General features: G+C 42.0%; 1 protein-coding gene across 3 annotated transcripts in view; it reads right to left on the bottom strand.

Moving 5' to 3' along the window:
- Positions 1 to 17,334, bottom strand: part of arhgef10 (Rho guanine nucleotide exchange factor (GEF) 10) — a 204,024-nt gene that overhangs the window by 5,787 nt on the left and 180,903 nt on the right. For all 3 annotated transcript variants that reach the window (XM_073056767.1, XM_073056768.1, XM_073056766.1), the window contains 2 exons: positions 13,646 to 13,788; positions 3,666 to 3,840 (listed from right to left, as the gene is read on the bottom strand). In XM_073056767.1, coding sequence (XP_072912868.1) covers positions 3,666 to 3,840; positions 13,646 to 13,788 — 318 coding nt within the window. The remainder of the gene's footprint in view (positions 1 to 3,665; positions 3,841 to 13,645; positions 13,789 to 17,334) is intronic.

Here is a 17,334-nt window from a genome sequence, read left to right on the forward strand (position 1 = left end):
TGTCCATCGGTGGCAATGAACTCCACAGATCCACTATCCTCTGTCTAAAGAAATTCCTCCTCATCTCAGTTCTAAAGGGATGTCCTTCTATTCTGAGACTGTACCCTCTAGTCCTAGATGCTTCCACTATAGGAAACATCCTTTCCACATCCACTCTATCTAGCCCTTTCAATATTCGGTAGTTTCAACAGGTTGTCCATGGGATGAAGCAGTCTATGAATTGGGGCCTTTTGCTGTTTCCTTCATTCTGTCAGCCCCTCCAGCTTTAAATACATTTCCTCATGTAATGTGCCCAGCTTGAACAAGATTTTCTTTGAGCCTTCAAAGGAAACAAAAGGTGATGTTAAACTTGGTGAAGATGCAGCGCCGGAGGACAAAATTAGTTCAACTCTACAGGAAGCTGCGCAAAGCGATGGATGTTTGCTAAGCAGGAAACATCTGCAAGCAAAGTGGCAACATTTCGCTCATCTGTGGTCCGGTGGGAGAATATGAAGCACATTTGAAAGAGTTCATATCTTAAACAAAAGGATCAAGAATCAATTTGATTCGACATATACACTTACATGTATTAGGAATTTGTTGTGGCGTGTTATTACGACATGCAAGAACATTCCACAATTAGAAACAATTAAGAATTTTATTAAAATAATGGTATAGGTTTTAGATATGGAATAAAATGTGCAAAAATACATTTTATTCTATATGTGTACTCATATCAAAATAAGCAACCATTGAGACAGGCTGTGTGATCATAATCAATACTGATGTGTAAATTGAACGAGTTTTGACATCTCTCTTGAGAAAGTGTTATAAACCAGACATGAAGTGTTACCAATGATGTAAGCACAATGGTCTTGATGAAGGGTCTTTATTCCTCTCCATAGATACTGCCTGATCTGCTGAGGTCCTCCAGCACTTAGTGTGTGTGATGCTTTGGATTTCCAGCATCTGCAGGATCTCCTGTGTAATTTCTTCACAGAACCGCAGACAAAATCGGTGGTGGAAATCAATAGCCCAGAGGGGAGAACATAATGCTTTATTCTGGTGCTCCAGTGCCCCTCCAGAAGCCGAGTTCCAGCCCTTTAGGCAGGACATTTGCTTGCCTTGTTCCTTCATTCCAGTCCGTAATTGCTGACACCTCACTAGCCTGAGAAACTACAGTCCATGTTTACAAACAGAGCAGCCAGCTTTTCCCCACCACCACCCCCTGAAGGCGTGCTATTGACAGGCCCAACATTCAGACTACAGTCCGTGCACCTCACGGTTCAGACATATCACCGAATCACCCAGTCCACTGGACTGGATCACAGAACCCACTAGATCACCCTGCCCACCAGACTGGATCATCTACTCCACGAGGCTGGATTACCCTGCCGACTGGACTGGATCTGGATCAGAATCAAATTTATTATTGCTGACCTCCAGCATGTTGTGAAATTTGTTGCACTGAGGTAGCAGTACAGTGTAATACATAAAAGTTACCACTACTGGATCACTCTAGATTCCTGGCCTCGGGATCTGCCTTTCCCCGTTTATCAACTGCTGGGTTAGAGAAGTTACTCACTCTCAACACCTGAGCAGGGCCCATTACCCTGGGGCATGCAGAGGGGACACAAGGTAAAATGCCACAGGGTGTAGGAATCCACAAACTGCACTGACATGCCATATTCCCAGGAGGGTCCATCTGTAGTCTGGGAGGATCTGCCAGATGCCCAAATGGGTCCGCCTGTATCCCATGAAGATCTGTCTGCAGCCCCAGACAGTCTGTCTGTAACTTGGGTGGGTCCACCTGTAGCCTGGGACCATCTGTCTGTATCCTGGGACAAACTTCCGAAAGCCCAGGATGATCTGCCTATCACCTGGGACAATCTGTGTGTATCTGTGGACAATCTGCCTGTAGCCCGGGATAATCTGCACGTATCTGGAGGTGATCGATTTATAACCTGGGATAATCTGCCAATATTTCAGGATGATTTACCTATAGCCCTGGACGACCTACCTGTACTAGGGAAAATCTACTGTAGCTCGGTGTGATCTGCCTGTAACCAGTGAGAATCCACCTGTAGCCCAGTACGATCTGCCTGTACCTACAGAGAATCCACCTGTAGCCCAGTATGATCTGCCTGTACCTACAGAGAATCCACCTGTAGCCCAGTATGATCTGCCTGTACCTAGGGATAACTGTCTGTAGCCTGGGACAATCTGCCAGGAGCCTGGAGTGTCTGCCTGTACCTGGAGTGTGTGTAGTCCCCTTCGACAAAGGACAAGCACTAAGTCACTAAGTCATAGTGCTTGTGACCCAGATAGCTCACAACAGTGTGGAAAGCACATTGTGCTGTGAGACAAGGAAGAAGGTGGGGCCGGGGAGGAGGGGGAGGGGGGTGGAAGATAAACAGCCCTCCCACTGTAAAACAGGCCGTGAGACCCAGAAACAGTGTGCGAAATAAGAGTAGCGTTAATAAATGTGACAGACGGATGTGGACAATGCATCAGTGTTCCAGCGGGGAGTCTTCAAATAATATCTGCCTGCCAATTGTCACATGCTCTCTGTTTTTACTGGGAATGAGAAACAAGGGCTACTGGCTTCTCCAGCTAGCCTTGGGCACACTGGATTGTGTGCACTGAAGGTGGTGCTGTGTGGAAATGGCATCAGCAATGCTCCAATCAATCGTGCCCCAAAGCACCCACTCAGTCTCCTGATCTGTTGACAGGAGATTTTCAAACAGAAAATGCAGGCTTTGAATAGGATCAGCATGGTAGCGTAGTGGCTAGCACAACGCTTTACAGTACCAGTGACCCGCATTCAATTCCAGGAGTTTGTACATTCTCCCCATGACCACGCTGGTTTCCTCTGGGTGCTCCAGTTTCCTCCCACGGTCCAAAAACATACCAGTTGACTGGTTAATTGGTCAATTGTAAGTTGTCCAGTGATTAAGCGAGGATTAAATCAGAGGATTGCTGGACAGCACGGTTCGGACAGCAGGAAGGGCCTATTCTGCATGGTATCTAATAAATAAATAACTGGATCTACTTTTTAATAATGTGACAAGGGCCACTTTGAGCTATATTGATAACAGTGGAATAGAAACCGTCCTTGAGCCGAGTGTGTGTGTTTTTCAGCTAATGCAATGGAAGAGAGAATGCCTGGGGTGGGCAGAGTCTTTGATTATGTCAGCTGGTTTACTGAGGCAGCGGGAAGTGTAGAGAGTCCACAGAGAGAAGGCTGGCTTGTGTGATGTGCTGAGCTGTGTCCACAACTCTCACATGGTTTGACCACAGATGTTTTTTGTCTGTTTGTAGAGAAAGAATCCAAAAATGAACCTGCAATGAAACAATGCTTGGCTAAAATAAGCGATTTAGTACGACAAACTTCCGCTGCTAAGTAAGAAGTTCAAGGTCTGATATTACAATGCATTGGCAAGGAAAACTGGAACTGTGTGTCATGAGATAGAATTATCTATCATAGTCACAGAGTGGTGAATGCACTGTATGTACAAAAGGATCCCCTTCCCAGGCACTGTTGTGGGAGTTTATTCAGTATAGGTTTGGTGGCATTGCAGATAGTGTAGAAAACATATGAAATGCACAGTAACATTTACCAAACTAAAACAATAAAATATTCCCAACTTCTAATGATTGAGAAATTGTATGGATTTGTCATTTACCTGGAATGAAGTTATGAACAGGAGCTGCAATGTTGATGTCCTGCAGGTGTTGGAGTGTCTCTGTGTGAAACAAGCGGAGGGCCGACCCAGAGCTGAAGGCAATCCAAACCCCAACGCCCGCCACGGCCATGTGTGAGATCAGCATCCCTTCCTCCTGATGAGCTACAAACTGTTGCTGAAATGGAGAGACAGACAACAAATCGAGTCAACATCCAGGGGTCAAATGTGTGCTAAAACAGCCAAGGGCTAAAAACTGTGTGAGTTTTATAACTCCTGCAAACAAAAAAAACCAAGGATGCCACAGTATTGTAGCAGTTAGCGTGACACTATTACAGCTCACGGCATCGGAGTTTGAAGTTCAATTCCGATGTGCTTTGCAAGGAGTCCATATATCCTCCCCGTGAAATATGTGAGTTTTCCCACTCTCCAGGAAGGCCCTCTTCATTGCTGCTGCTGCTGTGAGGTCCGGGTCTCTGCTGGGAAGAACAGGCCCCCAGTCCTCGGGGTCGCGTTGCTGGTGGCTGTTGGCGGGGGCGTCTTAATACGCTCGGCAGAGGATAGTGCGCGGAAAAGCTGTGCCGGAGGGGATGGTAGGAGGCTCGGAGGTTCAATGGACTCGGAGTCCGCTGCGGTCGGGATGCTTTCACTGTGTGCTGTGTCTGCGAGGCTGGGTTTGACGGCGCTTTCATTGTCTGCTGCGTCTGCGAGGCTGAGTCCGGCAGCGCCGTGGAAGTCCATAGCGGGGATATTCCCTTCTGCTGCCTGCGTGGGATGATGAGTCTATCGGGACCCTGAGGACTTGTGGAAACTGTGTGGTGGATTCTTTTGAACTTATAGTCTTTTAAAATCTTTGGACTATTTTTACTGTGCTCATGGTCTGTTTTTTTTATCAATTATGCTATTGTTTGCACTGTTGTAATTATATGTTGTAACTATGTGGTTTTGTGCAGGTCTTGTAGCTTTAGTTTTTGGCCTTGTTTTATCTGGTGGATTTGGAACTCCTTTCCGGGGAACGCGCTAAGATGGTAGTGCGATATTAATACGCAGCAGCCTCTCCGGACTCTGGATTGGGGATTGCCAAACGTTATGTGGATTTTCTGGTGTAGTCTGTTTTGTCATGTGCTTTTGTGATATCATTCTGGAGGAACGTTGTCTCATTTTTTAACTGCTTTGCATTTGTGGTTTCTAAATGACAATAAACGGAATCTGAATCTGAATAAAATAAATAAATAAAATTAAAATGCCAGCCAGAGATTTGACGAGAGAAGCGGTGGCAAACACCTTGATTCAACAGGTTCCAGAACTGTTACTACCCTACAACCATAAACACTGGAGACTCTGCAGAGCTGGGAAACCCAGACTAATACATACACAATAATGGAGGAACTCAGTAAGTCAGGCAGCCTCTACAGAAGGGAATAAACAGCAGTCGTTTCCTGCCAAGACTCTTCATCAGGACCCTACAACAGGCTCCTGAACCTGCAACTCATGTTCTCAGTAGTATTTTTCTATTTTTAAAAATATTATATGCACAATTCGTTCTTTTCCACACTTTGTTTTCTTGTCAGCCTTTGTTTGTATACAGTTTTTCATAAATTCTATTGTATTTAATTATTTACTTGACATACAAGTACTTTGATAGCAACTTTAGTCAAATGCATGATATTCCAAGGAGAATCTTGAAGGGGCATTAATCTTTTCTGGATTTTACAACTTTCTGGCACCTGTGAACCTTTCTGATATGGCCTTGAGAGCACCTCAATTTTACCCTCTCTGTCACCCATGACTCTGCCTTCAACTGCCGAACATCAGGAATTGGAAATTCTCCTAAACCTCTCCACCTCTCCTTCCTCCTTCCAAATGTTCCTTTAAACTTATCTTCCTGCCCCAATGTGGCTCCTTTCAAACACCTTGGGACGCTTCCCTCCTCCAACCTGGCTGTCTGATAATTTGGCTGCAACAGGAAATAAAACACCGGAATAGTTCAGAGTGCATCTAAGTAAAGGTGCAAAATCTTGGCTTAACTGCTTTCAACTTCCTTAACTGTTTGCATGTAAGCTCAGTATTAATCGCCATAAGACCATAAGAGATAGGAACAGAATTAGGCCATTTAGCCCATCTAGCTGCTATATCATCATGGCTGATTCAATTTTCCTCTCAGCCCCAATCTCCTGCCTTCTGTCTATATCCCTTCATGCCCTACCAATCAAGAAACTATCAACCTCTGTCTTAAATATACATAAAGACTGTCTCCACACTGCCTGTGGCAAAGAATTCCACAGATTCACCACTCTCTAGCTAATGAAATACATCCTCGTCACCGTTTTAAAAGAACACTCCTCTATTCTGAGGCTATGTCATCTGGTCTTAGACTCTCCCACCATAGGAAATTAATATTTATGGAATCCTGCACAAGGACTCCCAATTCCCTTTGTGCCTCAGTTTTTTTGTATTTTCTCTCTATTTAGAAAATAGTCAACCCTTCCATTTCTTCTACCAAAGTGCATGACCACACACTTCCAGACACTGTATTCCATCTGCCACTTCTTTGCCCAAACTCCTAATCTGTCTAAATCCTTCTGTAGCCTCTCTACTTCCTCAAAAGTACCTGCGTCTCCGTCTAACTTCACATCACCTTCAACTTTGCAGCAAAGCCATCAATTTCATCATCCAAATCATTGAAATATAGTGTAAAAAGAATCAGTCCCAAAACAGACCTCTGTGGAACACCACTAGTCACAGACAGCCAACCAGAAAAAGGCTCCCATTATTCCTACTCTTTGTCTCCTGCCAATCAGCTACTGCTTTATCCATGCTAGAATCTTTCCAGTAATACCATGGACTCGTAGCCTCGTGTGTGGCACCTTGTCAGAGGTCTTCTGAAATTCCAAGTACACAACATCAACTGATTCTTCTTTGTCTCTCCTGCTTGTTATTTCTTCAAAGAATTCCAACAGATTTGTCTGGCAAGATTTTCCCTTAAGGAAACCATGCTGACTACAGCCTACTTTATCATGTGCCTCAAACAACACACACAAAATGCTGGTGGAACACAGCAGGCCAGGCAGCATCTATAGGGAGAAGCACAGTTGACATCTCGGCCCGAAATGTCGACAGTGCTTCTCCCTATAGATGCTGCCTGGCCTGCTGTGTTCCACCAGCATTTTGTGTGTGTTGTTTGAATTTCCAGCATCTGCAGATTTCCTTGTGTTTTATCATGTGCCTGTCTCCCTTCATTAAGAGTGGAGTGACATTTGCAATTTTGTGGTCTTCTGGAACCATTCCAGAATCTAGTGATTCTTGAAAGATTATTACTAATGCCTTCATGATCTCTTCAGCCTCCTCTTTCAGAACTCTAGGGTGTACACCATCTGATTCTGGTGACTTAACTACCTTCAAACCTTTCAGTTTCCAAGAACCTTCTCTCTAGCAATAGTAATTTCACACACTTCATGATCCCTGACACCTGGGACTTCCACCATACTGCTAGGGGTCTTCCACAGTGAAGACTGATGCAAAATACTTATTCAGTTCTTCCCTCATTACTAAATCTCCAGTATCATTGGATAGCGGTCCAATATCCATTCTCTGCTCTCTTTCACACTTTGTTTCTGAAGAAACTTTTGGTATCTTCTTTAATATTATTGGCTAGTTTACTTTTGGATTCCATCTTTACCTTCTTAATTGCTTTCTGTTGGTTTTTAAAATCTTGCCAATGCTTTAACTTCACACTAGTTTTTACTCCATTATATGCACTCTCTTTGGATTTTATGTTGGCTTTGACTTCTCTTGTTAGCCATGGTTGTGTCATCATGTCTTTAAAATACTTCTTCCTCTTTGTGATGTATATATCCTATACCTTCTGAATTGTTTCCAGAAATTCCAGCCATTGAGCTTCTTCTCAAAGATCATATTTTGATCACTTACTCCTAAGGGTTCTTTTACCTTAAGCTCTCCAGTCAATTCTGGTTCATTGCACAACACCCAATTCAGAATAGCTGATCCCCTAGTGGGCTCAACTATGAACTGCTTTAAAAAGCTTTCTTATAGGCATTCCAGAAATTCCCCCTCTTGGAATTCAGCACCAACATGATTTTCCCAATCTACCTGCATATTGAAATCTCCCATGACCATTGTAACATTGCCCTTGTGGCATGCATTTTCTGTCTCCCATCAGTGTCTTTTTACTTTTGCAGCTCCTTAGCTCCATCCACAATGATTCAACAGCTTCTGACACTATGTCACCTCTTTCTAATGATTTTATTTAATGAGCTTGTTGCTCCTCATGAACTTATAAAAAAGTAGAATAGAGACTGTGATGTATCAATCAGATGTATTCATGATTTGGTTTGAGGCATGACCATGATTAATTCATGCACTTCACTCAGCATTGCCAGAATAATGTCAAAGATCTCTGTCGAATAAAGCAGTTATCTCACATTTACCACTGCAAGCTACATTGTGCTGGTGATAAAATTATCCTAGCTGCAATATTACCCAGTTAATTGCAGACTACAGTGCACCAGCACAATAGATTCTACAGAACAACACAGGCAAAATGCTGGAAAAACTCAGCAAGTCAAGAGGGAAAAGAATAATCAACACTTTGGGCTGAAACCCTTCACGAGGACTGGAAAGGATGGTTGTAGAAACCAGAATAAGATATTGAGAGGGGAAGGAGTACAAGCTGGCAGGTGATGGGTGAGACCTCGTGGTGGAAGGGGGTGGGTGGGGAGAGGTTGATGAAGTGAGAAGCTGGGAAGTGATAGATGGAAAAGTTAAAGGGCTAAAGAAGAAGGAAGGTGATAGGAGAGAACAGCAGACCATTGGAGAAAGGGAAGGAGGAGGGGCACCAGAAGGTATGATGGGCAGGTGAGGAAAAGCAAAGGAGTGAGAGGGGATCCAGAATGTGGAATGGAAAAAAACAGAGAAGGGGGAGGGGGCAGAAATTTTTGGAAGTTAGAGAAATCGATGTTCAGCCCATCTGGTTGGAGGCTCCCAGATGGAATATGATCCTGCTCACCAACATTGTTTCTGTTCTTACCACTTATTTCTCAGGGAGCTGGTCAACCAAAACCTCTTGATGTGAACTGACTGGATAGTGGAATGCAGTAAACTGTTCAAATATCATCTTACAGTTGATGTCACAGCCGTGGAAGTAACACCGATCACTTCTCCCTTCTCATCTCTATACAAAGCTCATCACAATCCAGTTCTCCACTCCAGAAATGACTTATGGGCAATGAGATGACACAATGTAACCTTGGCATATCTGCCTCCCTCTATCCCTGATCTCTAATCATTCCAGTTCTTCTTCTAAAGGCAAAAGACTACAGCGTTTAAAATTTGAAATAGCAACTTGCTTTTTTTCCTATGAATAAAATCATTTGTTCTTTCTCAAATGTTATCTATCCTTAACAATTTTACTCTTGAGTGTGCAGGAGCATAAGAAGCTGCAGAGAGAGTGCACTCAGCCCAACACATGATGGGCACATCCCTCCCCACTATCAGAGGTATCTACTGTACACACTTCCTCATGAAGGCAACATCCATCATTAAAGATCCCCAGCATTCCCAGCTCTGCCAACCTCTCGTAGCTACCACTGGCAGGAGGTGCAAAGCCTGAGGTTCCACTCCACCAGGTTCAGGAACAGTTTCTTCCCTTTTGGTTTTTGAACCAACCTGCACAACTCACATCAAGACCTCAGTGCAGTGTCACCACTTTGCACTACAATGGGTTTCATACTTTTATGTTCCATTGCGTTCTTTTTTGGCATAGCTTTGTATAATTTATGATATGCCCTTTGCATCCTTGATACTGCATGGCTATAATCTGCTGCAAGTAGGATTTTCATTGCACCTGTACAGACATCACCATGTGTGTATGACAATAAAAATGACTTTGGCAGTTCCTTACCTGCCTTCCACGATAATCTTGTCTTGCTATGTTAACTTCAGAGATCCTGGCTCAGTCTTCATCACATGCCTTTCTTTTTACCAAACGACCATAGACCATAAGGCAAAGGAGCAGAACTAGGCCATTCAGCCCATCGACTCTGCTCTACAGTTCCATCATGGCTGATTTATTATGCCTCTCAACCCCATTCTCTTGCCTTCTCCTCTAACCTTTGACATCTTGTCTAATACAAGAACCTATCAACCTCCATTTTAAATATACCCAATGACTTGATCTTCATAACCATCTGTGGCTATAAATTCTACTGATTCACCACACTTTGGCTAAAGAATTTCTCCTCAACTCTATTTTAAATGGACTTCCCTCTACTCTGAGGCTGTGTAGTCAGGTCCTAGGCTCCTCCACTATGGGAGATATCTTATCCACATCCAGTCTATCTAGGCCTTTCAACGAAATCTCCCCCCTCCACTCACTCTTCTAAACTCCAGTGAGTACAGGCCCACCTGTTAACTTCTGTTGCTCTCTGTACTACCTCATTGTACTTACATACAAAATAATCTGCCCAGATGGAATGTGAACAAAGGCTTTCACCTCAGTACCTGTGACAATCCCAAAGTACAACAATACACACAAACTGTGACAAACTCACCTTTGTCCCTTAGGTGAATTAAAAATTACTTGGCAACCCCCACAGGTTGCATTAGTAAAAGCAATTGATATCAATGACTGATAAGAGGGCACAGATAGGTGAGGGGATGAGAGGTCACCTGACGTTGCGGTTCAATGCACTGTTCCTGAACCAGCGTGGATAACTTCATTCAATGAACTTGCAACTGATTCCACAATCTACTGACTCACTTTCAAGGATTCTCCAACTCAATTTCTTATTTTTTATTTTAATTTGTAGAACTTGTCTTCTTTTGTGCATTGGTTGTTTGATAGTCTTTGTTTATCTGTAGTTTTTCCATAAATTCTATTGTATTTTCTTTATTTTCCTGTAAATGCATACAAGAAAATGAATCTGGTCTGTGGTCTTATATCTCAGGGTAGTACATGGTGGCACATACGTTCATTGATAATAAACTAACTTCTTTTTCTTTTCACCGTCATCATTACCAGAGCATAATAATTTCATTCTCCATTTAGTAAGAATTCACTTCTCTGATTTCAAACTCAAAAGCTCCTCAATGTACTTTAATATTACGAGCAGGGCTGAACAGGATTGTCATATGAAATAAAAGATCACACAACACCACCTCACTGGGCAGGCAAACAGAGACGTTCTTGTTTCAAGTCGGCAGAAGTGAAATGCTTGACAGGCCCATCGTTACCATGGAACCTTCAAGCATGAATTTGCACTTGCAAATGTGGTTTAATGGGCAGAGACTAGATTGCAAAATGTTTTCTGTTTACAGGATTGGTGAGTAGGAGGGTTGTGAAAAGGAATTGGAAAGAAATTCTTGATTCGTATTGTCTGTGTGCTGGAACTTGCTGGTTGACTGTTTCAATGCCATTGGGTTTTGCATTTCGTTTTCACTCAAATATCTGTTCAGGTTGGCCCAAGATCAGGAAAACCCTATGGGCTTGTTTAAACTATGAGAGCTTGAACATTTCAGTGTTTTTTTTAAGTTTCGTTTGAAGATTTGGGGTTAGATAATCATCCTGCTCCTGAGAACCCTCTGCAAACTGAATTTCCTGTGAGTCAGAAACACCTGTTTACTGAGAGTAACCCATACTATATCATTCCATGTGCACTTGGTACAGTTCTTACATTTCACTGAAGCTTCACCGAAATATCCAAAAAGAGGCATGAGGCTGAAGACACACATTCAACGTTTTAGGAACAACTTCTTTCGCTTCACCATCAGGTTTATGAATGGACGTTACCTCACTGTTTTTGCTCTTTACTTGCGCTACTCATTTAATTTTTTTTATATATGGACTTCTCATTGTAATTTATAGATTTTTTATTATTACAGTATGCATTGCACTTCTGCCACAAAACAACAAATTTCATGACATATGTCAGTGATAATACATTTGATTTTGATAAAATTAAACTCACTGTACGTACACTCAGTGTTCACTTTATTAGATACACCTGCTTGTCAATGCAAATATCTAAGCAGCCAATCATGTGGCAGCAATTCAATGTATAAAAAGCATGCAGACATGGTCAATTGGTTCAGCTGTTATTCAGACCAAGCACCTGAATGGGAAGAAACGTGATCTAAGTGATTCTGACCGAGGAATGATTGTTGGTGCCAGACGGGCTGGTTTGAGTATCTCGGAAACTGCTGATCTGGGATTTTCATGCACAACAGCCTCTAGCATTTACAGAGAATGGTAACAGAAACATAAAAAATACAGTGAGTGGCATTTCTGTGGGTGAAAACACCTTGTTAATGAGAGAGGTCAGAGGAGAATGGCCAGACTAGTTCAAGGTGACAGTAAGGTTGGAGTAACTCATATAACCACATAATACAACAGTAGTATGCAGGAGAGCATCTCTCAACGTACGACACAGGGAACGTTGAAGTGGATGGACAACAGCAGCAGATGACCATAAACATACACAGTGGTCACTTTATTAGTTAACTAATACTGAGTGTATATAATCGAACTGTGTACTTTATCTCATCATTAATGTATAACATGAAACATTTTATTATTTTTACTGCTATTTTGAAAAATGTTTAAAAAATGGTAGAATGTACATCAAGCCATACTTCCATACATCAGGTGATCCATTGCCCAGGGAAAGCCCAATACTTCAGCTTTACTTTTGTGGCATTCAGAAAAATAAGGGATTGTCAATAAATAATAAATCCACAGTCAAAAGATCAACTCTTCAACTTCACGGAAACAATGGAAACAGAAGAGATTCTGCAGATGCTGGAAATCCAGAGTAACACACAGAATGCTGGAGGAGCTCAGACGGTTCTGATGAATGGTCTCAGCCCCAAACATCGACTTTCAAGTCAAGTGACAAGTGAAGTTTATTATCATTTAACTACATACACATATATATAATGTATATAGAAATGAGACATTTCTTTGAACCAGGGTGTAAAGCACATAAGACATGGAAACTTATGAAGGCAAGGTTAAAATCTACAGATGAATCACACATAAATAACAAACTAAAGTGCATTAATATTAAATACTTTGAATATGATGCAGCTGGGAGTTCAGAAGACTAATGGCCTGGGGGAAGAAACTGCTTCCATCCTGATCGTTCCTGTTTTTATGCATCGTAGTCTCCTGCCCAATGGTATAAAATCTCAGAGGATGCTGGATGGATGGGTGGGATTCTTAATAAGACTAAGTGCCCCGCGTATGCAGTGCTTCTGATAAATATCCCTGATGGAAGGTAGGGAGACACCTGATACTCTCAGCTGTTCTTACTGTCCTTTTTAGGAACTTCTGGCCCAATGTTTGACTTCTCTCATACCAGATGGAGATGTAACTCGTCAGGATGCTCTCCATGGTGCTCCGACAAAACACAGTTAAGATGGGGAGTGGGAGCCTTGCTTGCCTCAATCTTCTTATGAAGTGGAGGCATTGCTGTGCCTTCTCGTCCAGGAAGGTGATATTAGGGACCAGGTAAGGTCACCAATGATGCGAACTCCCAGGAACTTGGTGCCCTTAACCATCTCTATGGAGGAGCTATTTATTTGCAGAGAGGCTGGTTTGTCTGCATTCTCTCCATAGTAGCTGCCTGACCTGCTGAGTTTCTCCAGCATTTTGTGTGCAACTAGATTGGAATCGATACTGAATTTTGGAAAGTTAGCACAGACCTCACAGGTCATCACTGTTTACTATAAACACATTGCACCGGGCACCTTTCCAAATGCAGGGTCCAAAAGCAAAAGAAATGGAAGTGGAAGCTTGTTGAAGTTGGCATGGAGCATCATCAGGGGCAAGAAACATTAAAATGATTTTGCCAAGGCTACATGAGTAGTGCTTTGGGTAAGATGGTCTGCATCTGCACTAAGGGGTAAGTATTTGTACAGAAAAAGGTTATCATGATAAAATTTGATTGAAAACATTTTGCAGTTACCTGCAGTGTGTGTGTATGGGAGCTGATGATAAAAACCTGCCCTCCAGAAGCCGTCCAGATCGTGTCTTCCATAACCAGGATGGACTTAACAGGCAGGTCACCAAGTTTCAGCACCTTTGGTGAGTCAGTGTTCCAGGAACCATCTTCAAAAGAATAATTGAGAGAAAGTCTTTGAAGGATTCAATATTCTCACAGTAAGTGGTGCAGACACCAAATTTGACCTCAAATGCAAGCAGTTTTTGTGTGGTTAAAAACAAATAAAGATCAATGCATTACATAAACATTTTATTATTTTTATTGCTTTCTTGAAAGAAGCTTCAAGAATGGATGGGAGAATTTTCACCACTGGATGTCACAGGTTAGGTCGTCAGTAGGTGTTTTGGTTTGAGACCCTCCCTCTGGGGGGCCTGTTTCAATGCTGTAGGATGGTAATTGAAGTATAGCTCATGGATAGAATGTGATGTTAAAATGTTCCATCTTGAGCAAAGGAAGCTTTCCTCTTTATCCCTGTAGATTTGCAGTGAAGTCATTTTAATGTTGTAACAAAGACCCTTTCTGTTCAAGGTGTAACCAAAGATCAAAGGGATAGACATAGTTTATTGAATTGCACTTTAACAGTGTTGTTGTAGTCAAGATGAGTCATCATTTGAATGTAAGTCAGTCACGACAGAAGTGGAAAGATATCTCTTGATACTTCTCTGCTTTGTCATCGCCCTTCATCAGCTTGAATACATAAAGCAAAGATCACCAAACAAGAGAAAATCTGCAGATGCTGGAAATCCAAACAACACACACAAGATGCTGGAGGAACTCAGCAGGTCAGGCAGCATCTATGGGAGAGAGAGAGCATCTTTTCCATAGATGCTGCCTGGCCTGCTGAGTTCCTCCAGCATTTTGTGTGTGTGACAACTTGAAGAGCTGCTGTTTCACAGCTCCAGATTCGCGTTTAATCCTGACTGAGGGAGTGTGTTAAGTTTATACATTCTCCGTGTGACCATTTAAATTTCTCTCAGATACTATGGTTCCTGAAGACACGGTGGGTCGTTGAGTTAATTGTTCCTTGGTGTGTGGGTGAAGAATAGAATCTGGGGAAGTTGGTGGGAATGTGAGGACAGTGAAATAGGATTACTGTCTGGTTTGTTATTATTGTCACATGTACTGCAATACAGCGAAAGGCTTGTCCTACATACTGTTCAAACAGATCAAATCATTACACAATGCACTGAGGGAGAACAAGTTAAAATAATAACAATACAGAATAAAGTATAATAGCTATAAAAAAGTGCAGTACAGGTAAACATAAAATGTAAGATCAAACCCCTTCCAAATGTTAGTTGCTGAATTTCTTGGCCAGCTATATTCACCCACATTTAATTTATCTATAAATCAGAATCAGACTTTACTCGCCAAGTACCTATGCACATACAAGGAATTTACTTCCGGCAGATGTTGTCTCTCTGCTCATAACAATAATAATGATAAATATAAATGAAAATATAGATTATACATACAGGTAGTGCAATCCAAGTAATAGTTAGCCGACAGTTAACCGGCAGTTAATGATATTAGTTTCATTCTGCTTTACACAATTACCGGTACTTCGTTCTCCTTTATACCTGTGTACTGGATATGACATTAAACAATTTTGAACCTGTATGCTAACTCATGTCTGTCCTTGCATTGTGATGTCCTGAGCTGTATCCGCAATGGGTTACAGTTTCTTGTGGTCACTTGCTGAGCAGTTGCCATACCAAGCTGTTATATATCCAGATAGGATTATGATCCAATTATTTAGCTCCATAAAGTCCATATAGATAATGTCCCCATTATGTCCTCTTCAATTTTCATGGTCACCTCTTCAAAAATCTCAGACAGATCTGTGAGACAAGATTTTCCCCACACAAGGCCATGCTGAATATCCTTAATCAAGTTCAATTTCAGTGGCTTTTTCCACTGAGGCTAGGGGAGAAAAAAAACGAGAGGACATGGGTTAAGGGTTAAGGGGGAAAAGTTTAAAGGGAACATTGGGGGGGGGGCTTCTTCACACAGAGAGTGGTGGGAGTGTGGAATGAGCTGCCCAATGAAGTGGTAAATGCGGGCTCACTTTTAACATTTAAGCAAAACTTGGACAGGTCCATGGATGAGAGGTGTATGGAGGGATATGGGCCAGGTGCAGGTCAGTGCGACTAGGGAGAAAAGTGGTTCGACACAGCCAAGAAGGGCCAAAAGGCCTGTTTCTGTGCTGTAGTGTTCTATGGTTTATTGCCATTCAACAGTACACACATATGCGGCCAAACGAGACAACGTTCCTTTGGACCAAGGTACACAACACAGTACATGTAACTCACAAACATAACACAAGGTAATAATACCACATATAAATTAACAAATAATAATGTGCATTTATGACACAAGTTAAAAAGTAAACAGTATAATGCTATTGGTGCTTCATACTTGATGAGACCTGGGTCATGGCAGGGACTTCAGGAGTCTGATGGCTGGGGGGAAAAGCTGTTCTCTATCCTAACAGTTCTTGCTCTAATGCTACAGTATCTTCTGCCTGATGGTAGGGGGTCAAAGACGATTGTTGGACGGATGGGAGGGACAACTGACAATGCTAAGGCCTGCATACGCATCACTCTTCATAAATATCTCTAATGGGTGGAAGAGAGAACAGTCCTCATCTTTACTGATGCAGATACAAAGAAGCAGCGCTAGTGACTATATTTCATTAGGAGTTTGAGATAATTTGATACTTCACTAAACAATCCAGCAAATTTCTACAGAAATACTGTGCAGAGCTTTCCGACTGAGGGCATCACCATCTGGTATGGAAGGGCCAATGCAGAGGATCAGATAAAAGCTGCAAAAAGTTGTAAACTCAGCTAGTTCCATCATGCATACTTGCCTCAACACCATTGAGGACATCTTCAAAGGGTGATGCCTCAAAAAGAGAGCATCCATCATTAAGGATCACCATCACTCAGAGAGGAGATTTTGGAGCCTGAAGACACACACTCAATGTTTTAGGAATATATTTTTTCCCCTCCATCATCAGATTTCTGAACAGACAATGAACCAACTTTTTATATCCTGTATATACTGTTCACATAATTGGGTGATTGGTTAATAGGGACAGTCGCATAGTTGGGACAGCTCTTAAACAACAAAAACTAATAGAGAAAATAGTTGGGATTCCCGTTGTTTATTTGGGACATTATGCTGCTTAGGTGGCATAATTTCTAACTAACATCAGTCATGCATTTGTGTGGCTGTTAGACATTACACCATACTTAGCATTTTTTAACTAATGCCAACTTGTATGTTTGTGTTCAAAAAGCAGTGATTTCTGTCATTAATAGTTGGTGAAGAAATAAGCAATAAGACAATTCAGAACTGTTTTGGTCATTGTAGTTTCAAGCAAGAGATGCCAGAAATGGCCGGGTGTGAAAATGAAACAAATTCACTTCTTCAACAAGTTAGAAACTACAAAGAATCACCTTGAATGTTACAATGACAATGAAAATGAAGATTTGGATGATACAATCATCGAAAGTATTGTATGGAGGCAGTCGATTGTTTGCACAAGGTTTCTGGACTGATCTCGTTCATTGCGTACACTGGATGAATTTCTCTGTTGCGAACTATTTGGAGCCAATACGCAGTTTCGTAGTACTGTAGTAATATTG

This window comes from Hemitrygon akajei, chromosome 9 (genome assembly GCF_048418815.1).
Source record: "Hemitrygon akajei chromosome 9, sHemAka1.3, whole genome shotgun sequence".
NCBI lineage: Eukaryota > Metazoa > Chordata > Chondrichthyes > Myliobatiformes > Dasyatidae > Hemitrygon > Hemitrygon akajei.